Genomic DNA, 26,698 nt, shown 5'->3' on the forward strand with positions numbered 1-26,698 from the left:
TTTGATTCCCACGGGGGGGCCAGTACAAAAACACAAAAAAAAGGCATGAAATGTATGTATTCACTACAGTAAGTCGCTCTGGGTAAGAGTGTCTGCTAAATGACTAAAATGTAAATGAAGGACTGGGACTTAAGTGCTCTGTTACACTTAAGGGATTACATTGATTATAAGTGTTGCAAATTCCTTCAAAATGTAGCTCTAGGCCATATGGTGTCCATAGTAGGACAACCTACTGAGGCTGCCCTAATATGGGTACCATACTCTACAAGATGATTTTTGAATGAGAGTTCCGTGACTAAACCGCTATCTCCCTATGAGACAGTGAAAGTCAATTTCGAACTCATTTTTACCCAATTCAACCCCTGGTCCCTCTGACGGCGCAACTAGCTCTAACCTAGCCTAGAAAATCTCAAGCAAAGATGTATCCGTTGTCCACTCTATTTGGTCTAGTTTTTTCTCTAGTTTTTCAAGTAATTTCTTCAAGTCTGTGTGACCCAGTAAGAGAATGATACAGTAGTGTTAGTACCTGCTGTGCTGGCTAGGCAGCAAGGAGCCAGTGCCGGTAAGTGTGGGTAGTAGATAGCTAACTGACACATTAGCCTCTAGTTCTACTGGCCTTCTAGCAGATAGCTAACTGACACATTATCCTCTAGTTAGCCCACATTAGCCTCTAGTTAGCCCACATTAGCCCACTAGCCTCTAGTGGGCTATACTCGGCCTTGTCTTAGGACGGTAAGTTGGTGGTTGGAGACATCCCTCTAGTGGTGTGGGGGCTGTGCTTTGGCAAAGTGGGTGGGGTTATATCCTGCCTGTTTGGCCCTGTCCGGGGATTTCATCGGATGGGGCCACAGTGTCTCCTGATCCCTCCTGTCTCAGGCTCCAGTATTTATGCTGCAGTAGTTTATGTGTCGGGGGGCTAGGATCAGTCTGTTACATCTGGAGTATTTCTCTTGTCTTATCCGGTGTCCTGTGTGAATTTAAATATGCTCTCTCTAATTCTCTCTCTCTTTCTCTCTTTCTCTCCGAGGACCTGAGCCCTAGGACCATGCCTCAGGACTACCTGGCATGATGACTCCTTGCTGTCCCCAGTCCACCTGGCCGTGCTGCTGCTCCAGTTTCAACTGTTCTGCCTGCGGCTATGGAACCCTGACCTGTTCACCGGACGTGCTTGTTGCACCCTCGACAACTACTATGATTATTATTATTTGACCATGCTGGTCATTTATGAACATTTTAACATCTTGACCATGTTCTGTTATAATATCCACCCAGCACAGCCAGAAGAGGACTGGCCACCCCTCATAGCCTGGTTCCTCTCTAGGTTTCTTCCTAGGTTTTTGGCCTTAATAGGGAGTTTTTCCTAGGGAGTTTTTCCTAGCCACCATGCTTCTTTCACATGCATTGCTTGCTGTTTGGGGTTTTAGGCTGGGTTTCTGTACAGCACTTTGAGATATCAGCTGATGTACGAAGGGCTATATAAATAAATTTGATTTGATTTGATTTTAGTTCTACTGGCCTTCTAGTAGATAGCTAACTGACACATTAGCCTCTAGTTCTACTGGCCTTCAAGCAGATAGCTAACTGACACATTAGCCTCTAGTTCTACTGGCCTTCAAGCAGATAGCTAACTGACACATTAGCCTCTAGTTCTACTGGACTTCAAGCAGATAGCTAACTGACACACTAGCCTCTAGTTCTACTGGCTGCCTCCTGGGCGCTGTTTCCCTCTCCGCCCTTGTTCCTACATGATTTACAGTGCCCTGTCAGGTTTCACGCTGCTAGTCTCAGGTTCTAGCCCCAGTATAACTAGATCCCACCATTACCTAAGCACATGGGCTCCCTGGTCTCAGTCTCTCTCTCCATTTCTCTCTCTCTCTCCTCCAGGAACTCAGCAGCCATGTCAATTATTCAAGCCTAACAAGCTGTGGGAACACCAAACTCAATTGTTCATTTTAATTAAATCTCTCTCTTGTTCTTTGCTTTGAGGAAGAAGTGTTAATGCCAACACTCAATAAAAATCTATAAAAATGTTCAACAATGGCTGCACCTCTTGCACAGACTGAGACAACTGAATGTCAACACCCAGATACTCTCCAACTACTACAGCTGTCATATAGAGAGTGTGCCGTCTGCCTGTTTCCTGGGCTGGTACACTGGGCTGTCAGCAGCCAACAAGGGCATCCTCAGGAGGACTGTAAACCTGGGGTCCAAGCTCTGTGGGCTGCAGTGCAGGGGGATTCAGGGCCTCTATAATAGATGGGTAAGGTCTTTTTGGGGGGTATTTTATTAGGATCCCCATTAGCTGTTGAAAAAGTAGCAGCTACTCTCCCTGGGGTCCACAAGGGACATGGCCAAACACATTGTAGAGGATCCTACACACAATCTTGCCCAATGTTTTGAGATTTTGCCCTGTCACTGTTCAGCAAGAATAGGAGCAAGGCAAGTTTCATTCCGATGGCCATCAGGCTGCTGAACAGTAGAACGTAGGGCAGATGTAGGATGCTGAACAGTAGGACATAGGACAGATGTAGGATGCTGAACAGTGGGACATAGGGCAGATGTAGGATGCTGAACAGTGGGACATAGGACAGATGTAGGATGCTGAACAGTGGGACATAGGACAGATGTAGGATGCTGAACAGTAGGACATAGGACAGATGTAGGATGCTGAACAGTGGGACATAGGACAGATGTAGGATGCTGAACAGTAGGACATAGGGCAGATGTAGGATGCTGAACAGTGGGACATAGGACAGATGTAGGATGCTGAACAGTGGGACATAGGACAGATGTAGGATGCTGAACAGTAGGACATAGGACAGATGTAGGATGCTGAACAGTGGGACATAGGACAGATGTAGGATGCTGAACAGTGGGACATAGGACAGATGTAGGATGCTGAACAGTGGGACATAGGACAGATGTAGAATGCTGAACAGTGGGACATAGGACAGATGTAGAATGCTGAACAGTGGGACATAGGACAGATGTAGAATGCTGAACAGTGGGACATAGGACAGATGTAGAATGCTGAACAGTGGGACATAGGACAGATGTAGGCACAATACATGGTCGGACAGTAGACTGCAGAGATGGAATAATTATGTTGTACATTAATTATTATCTTTCCAGTGTTTTCCAGTTTGAATGTATTATAGTGTATTGTGTATTGTATCGTTTTGTGTATTTGTATGCTGGCTTCACAAAATGAATTTCCATGCATATCGTATGGTATGGTATGTGGGTTGATGATGTCATGATGTATGGTGTAACAGTAGACTCAGTCCACTAAGACAGAGAGGTCCCTTGACAGGTGAGTGAGGGGAGGAAGGTGGAAGGTGAACCAAACAGGTGTAACATGTTAGAGGAGATGCTGTTGGATCTAATGCTGTGCCAGCTCTCTTGTCTCTGCTGCTTGCTTTCAGGTCATTCCTGGACTGGGGGAACGATTGGGTTTCCAAATTATTTAATCATGTTATCTCCTGTTATTGAAATATTTTATTTAAGCAACTTACAGTACACACAGTTAATTCATTAAATAATCGGGACAGTACCTTGTTTTTTGTTAATATGTCTTCTTAAGTACTTTATTTGTTCAAAGGACAGAGACAGTAGAAAGGGAGACAGATTTTTATTTAACCTTCATTTATCCAGGTTAGTCTGATTGAGATAAAAATCTATTTTTCAAGAGAGACCTGGTCCAACCAAGACAGCAGCAGGGGGGACAATGTTTTAGACAAATATGTAACAACTGACAGACACACCATATATATATTTTTTCAATTACAGAATCATTCAAGCGTCATAGATTTAAAAAATCTATCATATGTATCACCGCATCAAGTCCGAATGACAATCACATTCCTCAGTAACGTGAATCAAATAAACTTTCAAACTCCTCCAAGGAAACAAGCTCCTGCGATTTCCAGCTGGTCTGGAGAGGATTCCAAGACCACAGAGCTGAGTAGCTAAAACACTTTTTGCCATGAGCCATTCTGGTTTTAGAAACTGTTAAAAGTAACTAGGAGTGAGACCATTATTGGTATTTATTTTCTGACCTTATCAAAGAAGAACAGAGAGAAAGAGTCAGTTTTCCCAAAATGGCCTTATAGATCATAGTATACCAATGTTTGAGCCTACATAGAGTCAACGAAGACCAGCCAACAGCACTATAGAGATCACAGTGGCGTGTCAGACGCTTTTGGTTGGTAATTAAACTAAGAGCTGCATGATACACGGAATCAAGTGCCTTCAGGGTAGTGTTTGAGGTCTGCATATAAATGACATCACTGTAGTCCAAGACAGACAGGAATGTACACCGTACCAGCTCTTTTCTGGCCTCCAAAGAAAAACAAGCCTAATGCCGGTAATAAAAACCTATTCTCAACTTGACCTTCTTTACCAGGTTCTCAACATGATTAGTGAAGCTCAGCTTCTCACCCACCCAAACTCCCAGATATTTGTACGTCTTGAATTGCTCTATTGAATTTCCTTCCAAGGTAGTAATGGCATGGTTTTCAGTGTTTAGTATTGGAAAATACCATGTATTTTGTTTTAGAGGAATTCAGAACAAGCTTCAAATCCTACAGATTCTGTTGAATGATGTTAAAAGTTGTTTGAGCTTTTTCAAAAGCCAAAGTCAAACTGCTGCCACTTGAATAGAGAACACTGTCATCCGCACTACAATTTTACATCAACTGTCTCAATATGTCTCCCAATGTTGTTGATCTAGATAATGAACAACAGGGGACATACAATTGATCCTTGAGGAACACCTGAGTGAAGCTCTATGATGTCAGACTTACAACCATCTGCCTTATTAAACTGGGTTCTATTTGACGTGTAGTTCACAAACCACTGTAGAGCATGACCGGTAATCCCAATACACTTCAGTCTCTGCACCAATACGGTAGGGTCCACAGTGTCAAATGCCTTTGACAAATCTATTAACATGGCACAATGCAACTTCTTATTCAGAGCACAGTGAATATCATCTAAAACCATACATGTCGCTGTAACAGTGCTGTGGCTTGACCTGAAACCTGATTGCAAACCACTCAAAATATTGTTTTCCTGGAGGTAGTCTTTAAGCTGCTTATTGACTAGGAACTCTGTTACTTTTGCCATGAGACAATTTAGATATGGGCCAATAGTTATTCTATAGAATGAGATCACTTCCATTCAAAACAGGTAGGACAAAAGCCATCCAATCATCAGTCGAATCAGACCTTCTTTCTTTAGCCCACACAGCACTCCGTTTCCTTATGATTTCAGCTAGTTCACCTGAGAACCAAGGGTAGTCTCTGCCCTTAACTATGCATTGTTTGAAAGGGGCATGCTTGTTGCATACATCCTGGAATGCTATGTGGGAGTAAGAGAAAGCTAATTCAACGGAGGGAGACAGAGGTAGGATTCGTAACCCCGTTGCCAGCGGGTATGTGTGGTCCGGCAGCAGCACTACCACAAGACCAGACTCTGGTACATTGACATTTGCATAGCTATTCAAATATAACCACTCTGTTTTTTTATATTGGGTTCTGCCACTAGAAACCATCCCATAGCCCTAAACATGTAGTTCCAATGGCTCAGTGGGTAGAGTATGGGGCTGGCAAAACCAGGGTTTGAGTCCCGCATGGGCCACATGTACTGAATAAATGTGACATACTGTATACACACACACACACAGACTAGAAACAATGAAAGACACAGTCACACATTCAACCTTTACTGTGAACGTGCACATACACATAAACTCATACAAGTCCCTGTGTGTGTGTGTGTGTGTGTGTGTGTGTGTGTGTGTGTGTGTGTGTGTGTGTGTGTGTGTGTGTGTGTGTGTGTGTGTGTGTGTGTGTGTGTGTGTGTGTGTGTGTGTCTGTGTGTGAATGCTGTATGACTCTCAATGTCAACAGTTCTGTAAGTCACATTGGATAAAACAACTGCTAAATGCCAATCTTATTATTACTAGCTGGACTGAGCTATGACAGCTGGACTGAGCAAATACAGTATACAGGAAGCATAACTGGAAAAGGAAGAAAGACAGACACATTCATCCTTTTGTGTATACACACCACATACACATGCTTAGAAACTCACACTGTACACCTGTCCTGTCTGCACCTATAAGGTTAACGCTACTGCAACATAGGATTTGGCCCTGTGGTCTCAGCAATAATAAACGCAGACTACCTTGTCATTGAAGACATGTGATACTGTCCTTTGGTCTCAAATACACACACATGCACACGCATGCACGCACACACTCACACCTACACACACACACACCTCTTATTTTTCTACCTCTGTGTTTAGCCTACTGCGAGATGCAAATTATGCCAAATGAAATAACCAATGGGATGGAAGTCGCTCTGGATAAGAGCGTCTGCTAAATGACGTAAATGTAAAATGTAAAATGATGATTCCAGGCTCTGCTGAACTCCACATGTCCAGAAATATATATTCAGCTGGGGCCTAGAGTGTTTCCTGGTCCGGTCACATAGTCAGGGGGACTGGGCTAGTGGGCTCTAATGATGAGAGGTCTAGGAGTCTATCAGAGATGTGCTGCTGTGTCATAGAAATTGAGGATCATCATGCCATTTCAACATGTTTTAGCATGGACATTGCCATTGAGTGCTTCCACCATGCTTCCACCATTTTAAAGTAGTTCAAGTAGTCAACTGGGTGGGGCTTCCTATGGGTTGTAGCCTCAATCAAACTGCCCATGCTGTCACAGACGCTATAATAGCACAGATATAAAGACGAGTCCTCTATCTATCTCTATGTGGTATGCTGACGTCTTTCCCTTTCCCTGCTTCTCCAAATGTCTTCCTGGTGGTAGGAGGCCCTCTAGTGGAGGCATGATGGAGTGCAGTAGAACAGTATTTCAGGATTCTTCCTGAGGATCAGTGGTGATTTTAGCATGTAAACCTTGGTGGGGCAAACTAAACATTTTTTTATGCATGCCAGCAAAGACACAACACAACACTAAACAATACATTCATTGCACTATAACGGTGACAAACGATGCACACAAACTGTTAGGGCCTACATAAAGCTGTCCCAACAGCAGAGCTCTGTTTTCAGCACCATGGAGTGAATCCTTACCATCACAACATCAGCTGAGCCTTGTCTGGCAGCGGAAACAGTTCATTCAGCCTCATTTACTGCCTTTAAAAAAAACATGAAATACAAATAGTCCGGATAGCCATTTGATTAGCTGTTCAGGAGTCTTATGGCTTGGGGGTAGAAGCTGCTATGAAGCCTTTTGGACCTAGACTTGTCGATCCGGAACAGCTTCCCGTGCGGTAGCAGAAAGAACGTTCTATGACTAGGGTGGCTGGAGTTAGGGCCTTCCTCTGACACCGCCTGGTATAGAGGTCCTGGATGTCAGGAAGCTTGGCCCCGATCTGGTACCCCTGTATATACAGTAATACATTCTTGTATTTTATACTCACTACCCTCTGTAGCGCCTTGCGGTCAGAGGCCGAGCAGTTGCCATACCAGGCGGTGATGCAACCAGTCAGGATGCTCTCAATGGTGCAGCTGTAAAACTTTTTGAGGATCTGAGGACCACAATTTTTCAGTCTCCTGAGGGGGAATAGGTGTTGTCGTGCCCTCTTCATGACTGTCTTGGTGTGTTTGGTCCATGATAGTTTGTTGGTTATGTGGACACTAAAGAACTTGAAGCTCTCAACCTGCTCCACTACATCCCTGTCGATGAGAATGGGGGCGTGCTCCGTCCTCTTTTTCCTGTAGTCCACAATCATCTCCTTTGTCTTGATCATGTTGAGTGAGAGGTTGTTTACCTGGCACCACAATGCCAGGTCTCTGACCTCCTCCCTATTGGCTGTCTCATCGTTGTGTGTGATCAGGCCTACCACTGTTGTGTTGTCGGCAAACTTAATGATGGTGTAGGAGTCATGCTTTGCCATGCAGTCATGGGTGAACAGGGAGTACAGGAGGAGACATAGCACGCACCCCTGAGGGGCCCCCGTGTTGAGGATCAGGATCAGCTGGGAAAGGGCAGTGTGGAGTGCAATAGAGATTGCATCATCTGTGGATCTGTTGGCACGGTATGAAAATAAGAGTGGGTTTCTGGGATAATGGTGTTGATGTGAGTCATGACCAGCCTTTCAAAGCACTTCATGGCTACAGATGTGATTGCTACGGGTCGGTAGTCATTTAGGCAGGTTAACCTGGTGTTCTTGGGCACAGGGACTATGGTGGTTTGCTTGAAACATGTTGATATTACAGACTCGGTTAGGGACAGGTTGAAAATGTCAGTAAAGACACTTGCCAGTTGGTCAGCGCATGCTCGGAGTACACATCCTGGTAATCACACAGTCGTACGGAACAGCTGATGCTCTCATGCATGCTTCAGTGTTGCTTGCCTTGAAGCGAGCATAGAAGTAATTTAGCTTGTCTGGTAGGCTCGTGTCACTGGGCAGCTCACGGCTGTGCTTCCCTTTGTAGTCCATAATAGTTTGCAAGCCCTGCCACATCCGACGAGCATCGGAGACAGTGTAGTACGATCCAATCTTAATCCTGTATTGACGCTTGCCTGTTTGATGGTTCATCTGAGGTCATAGTGGGATTTCTTATAAGCGTCCGGGTTAGAGTCCTGCTCCTTGAAAGCGGCAGCTCTACCCTTTAGCTCAGTGCGGATGTTGCCTGTAATCCATGGCTTCTGTTTGGGGCATGTACGTGCGGTCACTGTGGGGACAATGTCATCGATGCACTTATTGATGGGGTGGCAGGTAGCCTAGTGGTTAGAGCGTTGGGCCAGTAACCCAAGCTGATTGAATCCCCAAGCTGACAAGGTAAAAATCTGTCGTTCTGCCCCTGAACAAGGCAGTCAACCCACTGTTCCCCGGTAGGCCGTCATTGTAAATAAGAATTTCTTCTTAACTGACTTGCCTAGTTAAATAAAGGTTGAATAAAAAAATTACAAATTAATTGATGAAGCCAGTGACTGATGTGGTGTACTCCTCAATGCCATCGGAAGAATCCCGGAACATATTCCAGTCTATGCTAGCATAACAGTTCGGTAGCTTAGCACATGCGTCATCTGAACATTTCCGATTGAGCGAGTCACTGGTACTACCTGCTTTAGTTTTTGCTTGTGAGCAGGAAACAGGTGGATAGAGTTCTGGTCAGATGTGCCAAATGGAGGACGAAAGAGAGCTTTGTACACGTCTCTGTATCTAGAGTAAAGGTGGTCTAGAGTTTTTTTTCCTCTGGTTGCACATGTAACATGCTGGTAGAAATTAGGTAAAACGGATTTAAGTTTCCCTGCATTAAAGTCCCCGAGCCACTAGGAGCCTCTGGATTAGCTTTTTCTTATTTGCTTATGGCCTTATACAGCTCGTTGAGTGTGGTCTTAACGCCAGCATCGGTTTGTGCTGGTAAATAGACAGCTACGAAAAATAGAGATGAAAACTCTTGGTAAATAGTGTGGTCTACTGCTTATCATGAGATACTCTACCTCAGGCGAGCAAAACCTTGAGACTTCCTTAATATTAGATTTTGTACACCAGTTGTTATTTACAAATAGACACAGACCGCCACCCCTTATCTTACCGGAGGCAGCTGTTCTATCTTGCTAATGCACCGAAAACCCAGCCAGCTGTATGTTATCCATGTAGTCGTTCAGCTACGACGTGGTGAAACAAGATATTACAGTTTTTAATGTCCCGGAGGTAAGATAGTCTTGATCGGATATCATCCATTTTATTATGAAATTATTGCACGTTGGCTAAAAGGACTGATGGTAGAGGCGGATCCTTACAAGGCACCCGAACCTACGTCCCCGATATCTCCGTCTCTTCTTCATGAGAATGACGGGGATTTGGTCCTTGTCGGGGATCTGAAGTAAATCCTTTACCGCCGACTCGTTAAAGAAAAAATCTTCGTCCTGTACGAGGTGAGTAATCACTGTCCTCATATCCAGAAGCTCTTCTCGGTCATAATAGACGGTGGCAGAAACATTATGTACAAAATAAGTTACAAATAACGTGAAAAAACACACACAATAGAACAATTTGTTAGGAGCCCGTAAAACGGCAGCCATCTCCTCCGGCGCCATTGATCCGGGGCTGCAGTGGCTCCTTAGCACTCATTGTTGAATTTGCGATTTCCAACTTGTTGTGTAATGTTTATGTCGAAAGGCCGATGAGCACCAACACGTTTTATCTATAATATCTCTTCATATGAAAAGGATTTGCCAGTAGATTGCCAGTTTTATGCATGATGATGACTGCTTGTCTGGCTTGCTAGCTAAGATTTTGGGCACTTCTAATGTAAGTCTATGGCAGCACCCAAGGTGCTTGAATTTTCGAGCTCTACCTGTAGACTTTGTGGTGACGTAGTGTCCCCATGAGTGACAGAACACTGAGCCAATCACAGCGCAACTAGAGAATATTACCAACCCCTGCACTCACTATTTTCCGCTGGCTGCCCCACCACAACAGAAAGTGCTGAGCTAGGCTGAAACACCTGCATTTTGGAGCTGCTTTACACAAGGAAACAAAAAAGAGACCATGTTTGTATGCGGATTTATTAACTCAATTATCTATATATTTTTTACTGATATGTGACACGTATTAATGCCAAAATAACGTGCAAAACAGGAAGAATATATATACACTGCTCAAAAAAATAAAGGGAACACTTAAACAACACAATGTAACTCCAAGTCAATCACACTTCTGTGAAATCAAACTGTCCACTTAGGAAGCAACACTGATTGACAATAAATTTCACATGCTGTTGTGCAAATGGAATAGACAACAGGTAGAAATTATAGGCAATTAGCAAGACACCCCCAATAAAGGAGTGGTTCTGCAGGTGGGGACCACAGACCACTTCTCAGTTCCTATGCTTCCTGGCTGATGTTTTGGTCACTTTTGAATGCTGGCGGTGCTTTCACTCTAGTGGTAGCATGAGACGGAGTCTACAACCCACACAAGTGGCTCAGGTAGTGCAGCTCATCCAGGATGGCACATCAATGCGAGCTGTGGCAAGAAGGTTTGCTGTGTCTGTCAGCGTAGTGTCCAGAGCATGGAGGCGCTACCAGGAGACAGGGCAGTACATCAGGAGACGTGGAGGAGGCCGTAGGAGGGCAACAACCCAGCAGCAGGACCGCTACCTCCGCCTTTGTGCAAGGAGGAGCAGGAGAAGCACTGCCAGAGCCCTGCAAAATGACCTCCAGCAGGCCACAAATGTGCATGTGTCTGCTCAAACTGTCAGAAACAGACTCCATGAGGGTGGTATGAGGGCCCAGCGTCCACAGGTGGGGGTTGTGCTTACAGCCCAACACCGTGCAGGACGTTTGGCATTTGCCAGAGAACACCAAGATTGGCAAATTCGCCACTGGCGCCCTGTGCTCTTCACAGATGAAAGCAGGTTCACACTGAGCACGTGACAGACGTGACAGAGTCTGGAGACGCTGTGGAGAACGTTCTGCTGCCTGCAACATCCTCCAGCATGACCGGTTTGGCGGTGGGTCAGTCATGGTGTGGGGTGGCATTTCTTTGGGGGGCTGCACAGCCCTCCATGTGCTCACCAGAGGTAGCCTGACTGCCATTAGGTACCGAGATGAGATCCCCAGACCCCTTGTGAGACCATATGCTGGTGCAGTTGGCCCTGGGTTCCTCCTAATGCAAGACAATGCTAGACCTCATGTGGCTGGAGTGTGTCAGCAGTTCCTGCAAGAGGAAGGCATTGATGCTATGGACTGGCCTGCCCGTTCCCCAGACCTGAATCCAATTGAGCACATCTGGGACATCATGTCTCGCTGCATCCACCAATGCCACGTTGCACCACAGACTGTCCAGGAGTTGGCGGATGCTTTAGTCCAGGTCTGGGAGGAGATCCCTCAGGAGACCATCCGCCACCTCATCAGGAGCATGCCCTGGCATTGTAGGGAGGTCATACAGGCACGTGGAGGCCACATACACTACTGAGCCTCATTTTGACTTGTTTTAAGGACATTACATCAAAGTTGGATCAGCCTGTAGTGTGGTTTTCCACTTTAATTTTGAGTGTGACTCCAAATCCAGACCTCCATGGGTTGATCAATTGGATTTCCATTGATTGTTTTTGTGTGATTTTGTTGTCAGCACATTCAACTATGTAAAGAAAAAAGTATTTAATAAGATTATTTATTTCATTCAGATCTAGGATGTGTTGTTTAAATGTTCCCTTTATTTTTTTGAGCAGTATATATATTTTAGCTAAACTGGTTGTCTTCCCACCTGCCCTGAATGACGCGTCGCCACTGATGCTGATATTAAGCAATAACTGCAGAAGCTACAGTATATTAGACCAGGACTAGTCTGCATAGAGAGAAATGTTCTTTATACACACAAAATCGTACCTGGTCCGGACGGACCTGATCAAATCAAAGATGTCGGCTAGCAGCTAACGTAACTCCTCTCAGAGCAAATCACTTTCACCGGATGTGACGTAAGACACCGAGTCGTGCATCCTTCCTTTCGGTCGCAGGCTGCACGTAGCTGCAGCGGTCTGACAAGTAAGGTCCCCAGAAGTCAGCTGTTGCTGGAATATTGGTTCTTTTGGAGGGCACTAACCACCCAACAATATGGCCATGTACCAGGTAAAGCCCGTCTTTGGGGATGACATAAAGATTGATTTGCCAACCTGCATGTACAAGTTGCCGAATATCCACGCGCAGAGAAGTGCAAGTGGCTGCTCCGAACATGCGCTTCAGGTAACTAACGTTATTTGAATTCCGACCATAAATGGACTAGCTAATCTCACTAATGTTATGAATTAACTAGCCAGCTAATAAATGTGACATTTTGTCGTCAAAAATTCAGCTAACGTTGCATAGCCCCACAACAATAACAGTTAGTTAATTATCTGGCAAATTATCTAACGTTAGCCTAGCTTCAACCCTACCGATCTCCTATTCGGCTGATGCAATGATGTGTGGCTGACTAACGTTAGTTGAGTTAACTACTGTAGCTAGATGTTTTGGTTGTGCCCCCCAGAATTTGTGACAGGACGTTACTAGTACACTACTCAAAAATGATATTTTCCTCTACAGAGTTAGATAGATTTTAGCAGCCAGCATATGATTGGCCCAGGTCAGACATTTTGTGTCCTAGACTGAATCTGGATTATATGGGTGGGTGTAACTGACTGCCAGTAATTTACTACTGTAGCTAGCTAGCTAACGTTAGCGAGACAGCAGCAAAAACATGTCATTATACAGTATGATGAACAACTAGGTTAATATAGCCGAGTAGTAATTTCTAGTAGCCTTTTTCTATATGAAGGTATGCCATGTAGGCTAATGGATTCAGCCATAGCCGAGCCTTATATTATAATGTTGCTAGCTGGCTATAGAAATGGCTCTGAATTCAGCCTTATCAACAATGACTCCCTGTTTACAATCATCAGACCAAATTATCTAGCTAGTTTATAAGAATGCCTCAATGACACATTTCTGTTTTCACATTTGGTGTTTTGTTGACAGCTCACCTAAATATTTCCTCAGGAAACACAGCTTTCTTGGCAATCAATCCCTTCACCTTTCTCAGTATTCATTCCCCCTCAAACAATTATCTGCTTGACTATGTAGTCCCTCAGTGTGACAAAGGCCTAACCAATGTTGCACTGAAAGTTGCTAATATTGTGTTGATTCGATCACAGTAAAGGGAAACGTTGTGTTCGGGGGAGCTGCGTGCCTGCCTGCAGCTTGGAGGGAACATTGGGCCTAACATGAATGATCATGTAATGTGTGTGTATTGTGTTAACATGTTTCTTTCACAGGGCCCTGAGGGCAGCATGGGTGTGTGTGTTTGTGGCAGGGTGTGTTTACGTTGTCTTTTTGTCTTGAATAACAGACAGGTGGACCCTGCAGTACAGGCTTTGGAGCTGCGGCAGCATAAAATCAAGTGTGACCGCTGATGTGTGCGTTTGTCGTAATGTGCTATATATATGTGTTAACCATAGCTCTCCACCCCCCCCCACCCCCGGTAGAATGGAGGGACAGAGGTGGACCCTGCGTTCAGAGACCTGGAGGTACGTCAGGATAAGATCATGCGCAGGCTCTATGAACTGAAGGCAGCCGTGGATGGCCTGGCCAAGACTGTGACCACACCCGACGCTGATCTGGACCAGACTGTGACCTCTCTCTCCCAGAGCCCCACAGCCACAGCCTTTAGAGGCACTGCAGACCTGGACTCCCTACTGGGCAAGGTGAGGAATAGAGCTCTTGTCAATTAGAGCTCTGATAGGAATTGAGCTCTTGTCTGTTAGAGATCTTATAGGAATAGAGCTCGTGTCTGTTAGGGATCTTATAGGAATAGAGCTCGTGTCTGTTAGAGATCTTATAGGAATAGAGCTCGTGTCTGTTAGGGATCTTATAGGAATAGAGCTCGTGTCTGTTAGAGATCTTATAGGAATAGAGCTCGTGTCTGTTAGGGATCTTATAGGAATAGAGCTCGTGTCTGTTAGGGATCTTATAGGAATAGAGCTCGTGTCTGTTAGGGATCTTATAGGAATAGAGCTCGTGTCTGTTAGGGATCTTATAGGAATAGAGCTCGTGTCTGTTAGGGATCTTATAGGAATAGAGCTCGTGTCTGTTAGGGATCTTATAGGAATAGAGCTCGTGTCTGTTAGGGATCTTATAGGAATAGAGCTCGTGTCTGTTAGAGATCTTATAGGAATAGAGCTCGTGTCTGTTAGGGATCTTATAGGAATAGAGCTCGTGTCTGTTAGAGATCTTATAGGAATAGAGCTCGTGTCTGTTAGGGATCTTATAGGAATAGCAATTCATTAAGTTGAGTTTTGTCAATACTCCGCTTAATTTGTCTATTTCGGCTGTGCCACGACTCAAGTTTGGTGGAAACGCCTTATGAGGGTATCATCATAATTTGTTCTGTACCCATTAGGACCTGGGTGCCCTCCGGGACATTGTGATCAACGCCAATCCGGCACGACCGCCCCTTACCCTGCTGGTGCTCCACGCAATGCTGTGCAAGCGCTACCGGGTGCTCTCCAGCGTGCATGTCCACTCGTCAGTTTCCGGTGTGCCCGCGCAGCTCCTCTCCTGCCTGGGGCCGCGCCACGCAGACAGCTACGTCCGCCAGCGTTTCCAGCTAGGCTTCACCCTTATATGGAAAGATGGTGAGGATGGGGGTAGTAAAAGAGTAGAAGGTTTAGAGTGGGGACGGTAGGTGGAGAAATATGGGGTGGGCAGATTGGGTTAAGTGAAGGGGTTGGAGAGACTGGGTAGAAAAACAGGGGAATGTTAGGAGGGGGGGTAGAAAGACTAGTGGAGTGAGAGACAGGGTATGGCTAGGAATGTCACCTAGCTTTGAACTGACGTGACTGAGCTAGATTAGGGAGATGTGATTTCAGACGTACTAGTATCGCTCACCATTTACTATTCATATGTATAGACAATGTGTCCTTTCATTGTTAGGTGCTTTCAACATTTTTAACACCTATTTAGATTATCTCTGGAGTAAATATACCTTTCTCCTCTTGTCCCTTACCCTCTCTCTGTCTCCCCTCTCTCTCTGTCTCCCCTCTCGCTCTCTCTCTGTCTCCCCCTCTCTCTGTCTCCCCTCTCTCTCTCTCTCTCTCTCTCTCTCTCTCTCTCTCTGTCTCTCTCTCTCTCTGTATCTCTCTGTATCTCTAGTCTCCAAACTGCAGATGAAGTTCAGCATTCAGAACATGTGCCCCATCGAGGGCGAGGCCAACGTGGCGCGCTTCTTGTTCCGCCTCGTTGCCCCTTACCCCAGCGACCCCGCCCTGGCTACACTGGTGGACAGTTGGGTGGACACAGCCTTCTTCCAGCTGGCCGAGGGCAGCGCTAAGGAGCGGTCAGCAGTCCTCCGCGCCCTCAACGGCGCTTTGGGTCGCGACCCCTGGCTGGCCGGTCCCGAGCTCTCGCTGGCTGACATCGCCTGTTACTGCTGCGTCCTCCAGACAGGCCCCGCCGCCTCTTCTCCGGCCAACGTCCAGCGCTGGCTTAAAGCGTGTGAGAACCTGGGCCACTTTGGCCCCGCCCACCCTCTACTGCAGTGACCACAACTGCCTAGCAGATCTCAGGGTGCTTTCAGGGAGTAGGTAGAAGATACCCACTAGCCATTGATCCAGAGTCAGATATTGCCCCAGTCCCCTTGTTGGGAATAGAGGTTTGGGGGTGAAGTAGTAGTCTGACCCTAGATTTGTGTAAGGGTGACTTCTACCTGCAGCGCCACCAGGGCCCAGCCTATGGGATTTAACTGTATCTCTGCACTGTGCTCAGAACGAAAAGGGAATAATTGAATGTCACATCCCAATACTCTAGAAATGCTCCCTTACTCACTTGTGTATCTAAGCTTTGCAATGACTGAACAGATATAGAGAGTGAAGGCGGTATGGTGGTGCCGGAAATAGCATTGTTTCTGACACATTACTTTCACCTGTTTTTAGTCATTGTGGATTGTTGATTTCTTGAAGGGAGCATTTTAAGTTGATTTGGACGCTGCCATGGGCATGAATTGAATTCTAAAAGGGCTGTAAACACAGTTCTCCCTCCCTCGTGCCTAACAAGATGATCTAACCAGATGGGGGGGGTTGTGTGTGTGGTAATGGGGTGTGACTTGCTGTTTAACTAAAGAAGCGGTTGAAAAATGTGACGCAACAGGACCTACTGGTGTGATATCTACAGTATGAAAAGTAAAACTTTGTAGCGTTTTTGTTCTTAAATCACTAAAATGTCCACTTTGGATCAAACTTTGAACTGTGGTTTCCCCCGTTTCTTTTGTCAGTATGTATGGTTAGTTTCAGCTTTCATTCATCGCTTGAACCTTCACTTATATAACCTGAGAAAGAATGAGACTGTTACTTTGTGACATCGATGAGTGTAACTGTACAAAACATTAGAAACACCTGCTCTTTCCATGACAGACTGACCAGGTGAATCCAGGTGAAATGTCACCTGTTAAATCCACTTCAATCAGTGTAGATGAAGGGGAGGAGACAGGTTAAAGAAGGATTTTTAAACCTTGAGACAATTGAGACATGGATTGTGTATATGTGCCATTCAAAGGGTGAATGGGCAAGACAAAATATTTAAGTGCCTTTGAGCGGGGTATGGTAGTAGGTGCCAGGCGCACCGGTTTGTGTCAAGAACTGCAACGCTGCTGAGTTTTTCAAATCAAATTTATTTATATAGCCCTTCATACATCAGCTGATATCTCAAAGTGCTGTACAGAAACCCAGCCTAAAACCCCAAACAGCAAGCAATGCATGTGAAAGAAGCACGGTGGCTAGGAAAAACTCCCTAGAAAGGCCAAAACCTAGGAAGAAACCTAGAGAGGAACCAGGCTATGAGGGGTGGCCAGTCCTCTTCTGGCTGTGCCGGGTGGATATTATAACAGAACATGGTCAAGATGTTAAAATGTTCATAAATGACCAGCATGGTCAAATAATAATAATCATATAATAATAATAATTTTCATGCTCAACAGTCTCCCATGTGTATCAAGAATGGTCCACCACCCAAAGGGCATCCAGCCAACTGGAGTCAACATGGGCCAGTATCCCTATGGAATGCCCTGATGAAATGAGGCTGTTCTGAGAGCAGAAGAGGGGCTAAGTCAATATTAGGACAGCGTTCCTAATGTTTTGTACACTCAGTGTATGTGTTAGGTGTTACACACAGAATGACCTTGAAGGGATAGTTCACCCACATTACAAAATGACCTCTTGGTTTCCTCCAGGCCTTGTTTTGTATCACTTTCCAATTATAAAACTGGGGGGGCAAAAATGCAATTTCAGAATGTGTGGGTGGGGCATGTCCCCCCGTTCCCAGTAAAAGTTGTGCCCCTGGTTTCCTTACCATACCAGAAGTCTATGGACAAGGTCAGACATCAATCTATGCTCTGGTTTACCTGGTCACTGTCTCCAAATGACAACTTTTTAGCATATGTGGCACAAATCCAATGCAAGTCAATATCCCCTATATTAGGTTTTCTTTGCGCTTCATGTCTGCATCATCTTAAAGTAACTTAATTGAGCTACACAATCAATTTTAGACTGAGATGAATATGAACTTAATGCCACATCTGATCTATTGTAAGTTAGGTTGGTAAAGCAAGCACTAACTACTGCAGTAGGTTGTATGGGGTTTCACAGCTGGTGACAAACACTAAGAAGAGGAACAGAATGTACTGTCTGGCTGAAACACTTTTATTATGTCATCACATAATGGTATTTCTATATTCTTCCTAGACTCTCAAAGTTATTTTCTATATTATGTTCTATATTAAACCCAGTGGTAGAAAAACTACCCAATTGTCATATCTGAGTAAAAGTAAAGATACCTTAATAGAAAGTGACTCAAGTTATAGTGAAAGTCACCCAGAAAAATATTACTTAAGTAAAAGTTTAAAAATAGTTTTTGAATATTTGGTTTTGAATATACTTAAGTATCAAATGTAATTGGTTAAATGTACTTAATTATCAAAGTAAAGTTATAACTCATTTCAAATTCCTTATTAAGCAAATACTTTTGTATCAGTACTTTTGATACTTAAGTATATTTTTGCAATTACATTTACTTTTGATACTGAACTATATTTAAAACCAAATACTTTAACTTTTACTCAAGTAGTATTTTACTGGGTAACTTTCACTTTTACTTGAGTATGAGAATTGGGTACTTTTTCCACCACTGACTAGTACTTTTGGGTGTCAAGAAAAATGTATCTAAAGTACATTATTTTTTATTAGGAATGAAGTGAAGTAAAAGTTGTCAGATACCCCAAAAAACGATTTAATTACCTAAATGCACCACTGATTAAACCAAATTAATCTGGATTGCCAAGAAAGTGTAAATTATTCAGTAGTACCCCATCTGTCCAATAGGTGGCAGGTGAGTCATTTACTATGGCTTGACAAACTAATCTTTTTGCCCATCCAGGTTTTTCACAGATCAGTTCATATAACGCAGTATGCCAAGAGGTGGGAACAGAATAATCCAGCAGGTAAAAAGTTAATTGTTTCTACTATAGACACTTTTCCAAAAGACATTCAGTAAACATTCATGTAAACTCAGCAAAAAAAGAAACGTCCTCACTGTCAACTGTGTTTATTTTCAGCAAACTTAGCATGTGTACATATTTGTATGAACATAACAAGATTCAATAACTGAGACAGAAACTGAACAAGTTCCACAGTCATGTGACTAACAGAAATTGAATAATGTGTCCCTGAACAAAGGGGGGGTCAAAATCAAAAGTAACAGTCAGTATCTGGTGTGGCCACCAGCTGCATTAAGTACTGCAGTGCATCTCATGGACTACACCAGATTTTCCAGTTTTTGCTGTGAGATGTTACCCCGCTCTTCCACCAAGGCACCTGCAAGTTCCCGGACATTTCTGTGGGGAATGACCCTAGGCCTCACCCTCCGATCCAACAGGTCCCAGACGTCCTCAATGGGATTGAGATCCGGGCTCTTCGCTGGCCATGCAGAACACTGACATTCCTTTCTTGCAGGAAATGATGCACAGAACGAGCAGTATGGCTGGTGGCATTGGCATGCTGGAGGGCTATGTCAGGATGAGCCTGCAGGAAGGGTACCACATGAGGGAGGAGGATGTCTTCCCTGTAATGCACAGTGTTGCGATTGCCTGCAATGACAACAAGCTCAGTCTGATGATGCTGTGACACACCGCCCCAAACCATGACGGACCCTCCAAATCGATCCCTCTCCAGAGTACAGGCCTCGGTATAACGCTTCTTCCTTCGACGATAAACGCAAATCCGACCATCACCCCTGGTGAGACAAAACCGCGACTCGTAAGTGAAGAGCACTTTTTGCCAGTCCTGTCTGGTCCAGCAACGGTGGGTTTGTGCCCATAGGCGACGTCGTTGCCGGTGATGTCTGGTGAGGACCTGTCTTACAACAGGCCTACAAGCTCTCAGTCCAGCCTCTCTCAGCCTATTGCGGACAGTCTGAGCACTGATGGAGGGATTGTGCGTTCCTGGTGTAACTCGGGCAGTTGTTGTTGCCATCCTGTCCCGCAGGTGTGATGTTTGGATGTACCGATCCTGTGCAGGTGTTGTTACACGTGGTCTGCAACTGCGTGGACGATCAGCTGTCCGTCCTGTCTCCCTGTAGCGCTGTCTTAGGCGTCTCACAGTACGGACATTGCTATTGCCCTGGCCACATCTGCAGTCCTCATGCCTCCTTGCAGCATGCCTAAGGAACGTTCACGCAGATGAGCAGGGACCCTGGGCAGCTTTCTTTTGGTGTTTTTCAGAGTCAGTAGAAAGGCCTCTTTAGTGTCCTAAGTTTTCATAACTGTGACCTTAATTGCCTACCGTCTGTAAGCTGTTAGTGTCTTAACGACCGTTCCACAGGTGCATGTTCATTAATTGTTTATGGTTCATTGAACAATCATGGGAAACAGTGTTTAAACCCTTTACAATGAAGATCTGTGAAGTTATTTGGATTTGACTAATTATCTTTGAAAGACAGGGGCCTTTCTTTTTTTGCTGAGTTTACATACAGTACCAGTCAAATGTTTGGACACACCTACTCATTCAAGGATTTTTCTTTATTTTATACTATTTTCTACATTGTAGAATAATAGTGAAGAAATCAAAACTATGAAATGCCACATATGGAATGATGTAAGCAAAAAATGTTAAACAAATCAAAATATTCTTCAAAATAGCTACACTTTGCCTTGATAACAGTTTTGCACACTCTTGGCATTCTCTCAACCAGCTTCACCTGGAATGCTTTTCCAACAGTCTTGAAGGAGTTCCCACATATGCTGAGCACTTGTTGGCTGTTTTTCCTTCACTCTGCGGTACAACTCAACGCAAACCATCTCAATTGGGTTGAGGTCGGGTGATTGTGGAGGCCAGGTCATCTGATGCGGCACTCCTTCGCTCTCCTTCTTGGTAAAGTAGCCCTTACACAGCCTGGAGGTGTGTTGGGTCATTGTGCTTTTTGAAAAACGAATTATAGTCCCACTAAGTGCAAACCAGATGGGATGGGGTATCGCTCCAGAATGCTGTGGTAGCCATGCTGGTTAAGTGTGCCTTCAATTCTAAATAAATCACTGACAGTGTCACCAGCAAAGCACCATCACACCACCTTCGTGCTTCACGATGTGAACAACACATGCAGAGATCATCCGTTCACCTACTCTTCATCTCACAAAGACACTACGGTTGGAACCAAAAATCTCAAATTTGGACTCATCGGACCAAAGGACAGATTTCGTGTTTCTTGGCCCAAGCAAGTCTCTTTTTCTTATTGGTGTCCTTGGCCTGATTCCCACAGTCTCTTCTGAACAGTTGATGTCGAGATGTGTCTGTTACTTGAACTCTGAAGCATTTATTCATGCTGCAATCTGAGTCTGGTTACTAATGAACGTGTCCTTTTCAGCAGAGGTAACTCCGGGTCTTCCTTTCCTGTGGCGGTCCTCATGAGAGCCAGTTTCATCATAGCGCTTGATGGTTTTTGCAACGGCACTTGAAGAAACTTTCAAAGTTCTTAAAATCTTCCGGATTGACTGACCTTCATGTCTTAAAGTAATGTTGGACTGTCGTTTCTCTTTGCTTATTTGAGCTGTTCTTGACATAATATGGACTTGGTCTTTTACCAAATAGGGCTATCTTCTGTATGCCACCCCTACCTTGTCACAACAGATTGGCTCAAACGCATGAAGGAAAGAAATTCCACAAATTAACTTTTAACAAGGCACACCTGTTAATTTAAATGCATTCCAGGTGACTAACTCATGAAGCTGGTTGAGAGAATGGCAAGAGTGTGCAAAGCTGTCATCAAGGCAAAGGGTGGCTACTTTGAAGAATTTGTTTAACACTTTTTTTGTTACATGATTCTGTATGTTACTTCATAGTTTTGATGTCTTCACTATTATTCTACAATGTAAAAAATAGTCAAAATAAAGAAAAACCCTTGAGTGAGTAGGTGTGTCCAAACTTTTGAATGGTACTGTAGGTTGTCTGTATATCCTGTTTGTTTATTGTGGCAGCACCATTTCACAGAGTCATATTCCTGTACATGCAAATATTTGTATTTTATTTAACCTTTATTTAAGAACAAATTCTTATTTAGAATGACTGCCTATCAAAAGGCAAAAGGCCTCCTGTGGGGACACGGGCTTGGGATAAAAAAAAATATATATATATATATATAAATATAAATATAGGACAAGACACACATCACAACAAGAGAGACACAACCCTACATAGAGACCTTAGACAACATAGCAAGGCAGCAACACATGACAACACAGCATGGTAGCAACACAACATGACAACAACATGGTAGCAACACAAAATGGTAGCAGCACAAAAACATGGTACAAACATTATTGGGCAAAGTCAAAAGTACAACGGTCAAGAAGAAAGAGACAACAATACATCATACAAAGCAGCCACAACTGTCAGTAAGAGTGTCTATGATTGAGTCTAAATGAAGAGATTGAGATAAAACTGTCCAGTTTGAGTGCTTGTTGCAGCTCGTTCCAGTCGCTAACCGCAGTGAACTGAAAAGAGGAGCGACCCAGGGATGTGTGCGCTTTGGGGAGCTTTAACAGAATGTGAATATATTTGCAGAATAAAGGTGATTTGTCCGTCTGCCCACCCGTCTGTCTGTGTCTGCCTGCCTTCTGTCTATCTGCCTCTGTCTGACTGGGCATTCGTATTGAACAGGAGTCAGGAAAGTGCAAGGAGTCTCTGTCTTGTCTCCTGGCGACCGCCTGATGAGACCAAACCTCCTGTCTGTCAGTTGGCTGTGAGGCTCAGAATACACTGAGGAGACACTGAAGGCAGTCACACACACACTGGCACGATCGGCACTCAGAGGAAAGACTCCCTGCTGATGAGGTTCTCTGTACACACTACTGTGGGTTTTAGATCTTGAATGAAATCACTGTATAGTCTGTCTTGGGGGCGATATGAGAAGAAAATAAGAACTTGATTTACTGCCTGTCATATAAAGTTATGATTCCATTCATATTTTCATCTTTATGTTCCATAGTCTTGAAACCTGAATTTCACAGCGTTTACGTAGCCATGGATATTGCTGTTCCATGTTTACTAAAGCTATTTGTCAGCTGTATGATCACACTCACTGTGGAATGTGGGGGATGGGCTTTGGGGAATCAGTCTGTATAGGAGAGGGGGAGGGTGGCTGGTGGAAGATGGCAGTGGGGGTGTATAGATGGAGGGAGAACACCAGGAATTGGGTGAGTGTCTATAAGGAGGGAAAAGTTGTATGGTTGAGAGAGGAAGGTGACGTGGTATGGACATATGAGGCAACATCAGAGAGTATGGTTGTGGGAGGGAGGTGACGTGGTAGGAAGCATCATCAGAGAGTATGGTTGTGGGAGGGAGGTGACGTGGTAGGAAGCATCATCAGAGAGTATGGTTGTGGGAGGGAGATGACGTGGTAGGAAGCATCATCAGAGAGTATGGTTGTGGGAGGGGAGGTGACGTGGTATGAAGCAACACCAGGGAGTATGATTGTGGGAGGGAGGTGACGTGGTATGAAGCAACACCAGGGAGTATGGTTGTGGGAGGGAGGGGACGTGGTATGAAGCAACATAAGGGAGTATGGTTGTGGGAGGGAGGTGACGTGGTATGAAGCAACACCAGGGAGTATGATTGTGGGAGGGGAGGTGACGTGGTATGAAGCAACACCAGGGAGTATGGTTGTGGGAGGGAGGGGACGTGGTATGAAGCAACATAAGGGAGTATGGTTGTGGGAGGGAGGGGACGTGGTATGAAGCAACACCAGGGAGTATGGTTGTGGGGGGGGAGGTGACGTGGTAGGAAGCATCATCAGAGAGTATGGTTGTGGGGGGGAGGTGACGTGGTATGAAGCAACACCAGGGAGTATGGTTGTGGGAGGGAGGGTGACGTGGTAGGAAGCAACATCAGGGAGTATGGTTGTGGGAGGGGGTGACGTGGTATGAAGCAACACCAGAGAGTATGGTTGTGGGGGGAGGTGACGTGGTATGAAGCAACACCAGGGAGTATGGTTGTGGGGGGAGGTGACGTGGTATGAAGCAACATAAGGGAGTATGGTTGTGGGAGGGAGGTGACGTGGTATGAAGCAACATCAGAGAGTATGGTTGTGGAAGGGGAGGTGATGTGGTATGAAGCAACACCAGAGAGTATGGTTGTGGGAGGGGAGGTGACGTGGTATGAAGCAACACCAGGGAGTATGGTTGTGGGGGGGAGGTGACGTGGTTTGAAGCAACACCAGAGAGTATGGTTGTGGGAGGGAGGTGATGTGGTAGGAAGCAACATCAGAGAGTATGGTTGTGGGAGGGGGGTGATGTGGTAGGAAGCAACACCAGGGAGTATGGTTGAATTAGTGAGGGGTCGACTGAAGAACAGAACAACATCAGAGAGTATGGTTGAATTAGTGAGGGGTCGACTGAAGAACAGAACAACATCAGAGAGTATGGTTGAATTAGGGAGGGGTCGACTGAAGAACAGAACAACAGCAGAGAGTATGGTTGAATTAGGGAGGGGTCGACTGAAGAACAGAACAACATCAGAGAGTATGGTTGAATTAGGGAGGGGTCGACTGAAGAACAGAACAACATCAGAGAGTATGGTTGAATTAGGGAGGGGTCGACTGAAGAACAGAACAACATCAGAGAGTATGGTTGAATTAGGGAGGGGTCGACTGAAGAACAGGACAACATCAGAGAGTATGGTTGAATTAGGGAGGGGTCGACTGAAGAACAGAACAACAGCAGAGAGTATGGTTGAATTAGGGAGGTGTCGACTGAAGAACAGAACAACATCAGAGAGTATGGTTGAATTAGGGAGGGGTCGACTGAAGAACAGAACAACATCAGAGAGTATGGTTGAATTAGGGAGGGGTCGACTGAAGAACAGGACAACATCAGAGAGTATGGTTGAATTAGGGAGGGGTCGACTGAAGAACAGGACAACATCAGAGAGTATGGTTGAATTAGGGAGGGGTCGACTGAAGAACAGAACAACATCAGAGAGTATGGTTGAATTAGGGAGGGGTCGACTGAAGAACAGAACAACAGCAGAGAGAGGTGGATGGAGGAGGATAGAACAGTAGATGTTAGGGAGTAGGGTGGACAGAACTACATGGGAAAGAATGTAGGAAAGAGTGGAGGATAAAGGGATAGATTATATGAAAGGCGATGCTCAGTTGAACAATTCTCCAAGGTGAATTAGACTGAAATGGCAGCATATTCCCTATAAAGCGCTATGGGCCCTGGGGCGAAGTAGTGCACTATTAAGGGAATAGGGTGCCATTTGGGACACTACCCTAGAGTGAACATGCTTATGAGTGTGACAACAATGACATAAAGACACAAAACCATCTACTGATCACAGACAGGGGAACTGTTTCTAGATCAGCACTCCTACTCTGAGACACTTTTTGAATAAGGACCCAGGAGTTTTTCTTGATCAGGTCACATGGTCATAAAAGACTCCTGGCCCTAATAATTTGCTGTAAAGCTTACAGCCAGCCACACAATTAACTGACTCTCTGTTGCCACAGGGTTTGCTTCCATATTGACTATAGTAAACGCTCATCAGCTGCAATGGGTAGTTGTTCTCGGCTCTCTTCAGACTCCAGTAAGTGATCGACCATCGTGTCAGGCACACACACACACACACACACACACACACACACACACACACACACACACACACACACACACACACACACACACACACACACACACACACACACACACACACACACACACAAACTATTGACCCCCAGACTACATCTACTGGGCCTGGTGGAAGCCAACCAATCAGAAGCCCAGCATGACATCGGGGTGGATGGTGCTTCCTGTTGCTCCTTCACAGAGGGACAATAGCCTGTAAATTCTGGCCACTGTGACTTTTACTGCCTCTTGTTACATGCTGTGCCTACATACAGTATCAGTCATTGTCACAGGCTGGCTAGCGCAGCCAGGTAGCTCTTTGTGCATCTCAAATGGCACCATATTCCCTATATAGTGCACTACTTGACCAGAGCCCTATGGGTCCTGGTTAAAAGTAGTGCAATAAAAAGGGAATAGTGTGCCATTTGAGATGCAGGCTGTCTTATTGGCTTGTCTATAGTCTTCTCCAAAAGTTAATGTGGCATAATATTGTTTCATCAATACCTATAATAGCATATAGGCCTCAGGCTACATGTGAAGAACAGTGGTGTCCTACTGTCTGCTGTGATTTATAGTGTGTTTGATAGTAACATGTACTCAGTAAACATCTAAGTGCATTTTTTACAGCCTGTACAGAGGGCTTGGGCTATCCTGATTGCCAGTCTGTTTAGCTTAAATTATAATCAAGAATTAAACGAGTGACTGTCGCCATTTTCGTGGCATTGAGGGCAGCGGTAAGTAGTGAGAGTAGGTCTAAGGCAATACTGGTAAACACCACGTATCTGGGTGATATCTTGGGCAAGATATCTGGGGTTTAGGAGGGTAATTCAAGTATCCATGTCTTTGGCACATGAACCAGGCTTGACCTGGCTTGAGGGGTAGACCACAGTGAGAGATGTCAATACCAGACTGTCATTATTCTCTGCAGCCCCTCCCTTCCTAGTGACATCTCTCCATAGATCAGATATATTGACAGGTTATGATTCCAATAAAAGTTGGTATATGGGGCAGGAGCA

At 44.9% G+C, this 26,698-nt stretch overlaps 1 protein-coding gene across 2 annotated transcripts; it reads left to right on the top strand.

Annotated features, from left to right (window-relative positions):
* Positions 1–12,460: 12,460 nt before the first annotated feature.
* Positions 12,461–16,762, top strand: LOC106606656 (aminoacyl tRNA synthase complex-interacting multifunctional protein 2). 2 transcript variants are annotated; one of them, XM_014202997.2, is made up of 4 exons: positions 12,461–12,730; positions 14,008–14,226; positions 14,922–15,156; positions 15,674–16,762. In XM_014202997.2, exons 1-4 carry the CDS (start codon positions 12,602–12,604, stop codon positions 16,060–16,062), a joined length of 972 nt encoding a protein of 323 aa, XP_014058472.2. In that variant the 5' UTR covers positions 12,461–12,601; the 3' UTR covers positions 16,063–16,762. The 2 variants fall into 2 exon arrangements, with proteins under 2 accessions (XP_014058472.2, XP_014058473.2); XM_014202998.2 differs by having other exon boundaries at positions 12,467–12,616.
* The last annotated feature ends 9,936 nt before the right edge of the window (positions 16,763–26,698 follow it).

The sequence above is a fragment of the Salmo salar genome, chromosome ssa06, assembly GCF_905237065.1.
Source record: "Salmo salar chromosome ssa06, Ssal_v3.1, whole genome shotgun sequence".
Lineage (NCBI taxonomy): Eukaryota > Metazoa > Chordata > Actinopteri > Salmoniformes > Salmonidae > Salmo > Salmo salar.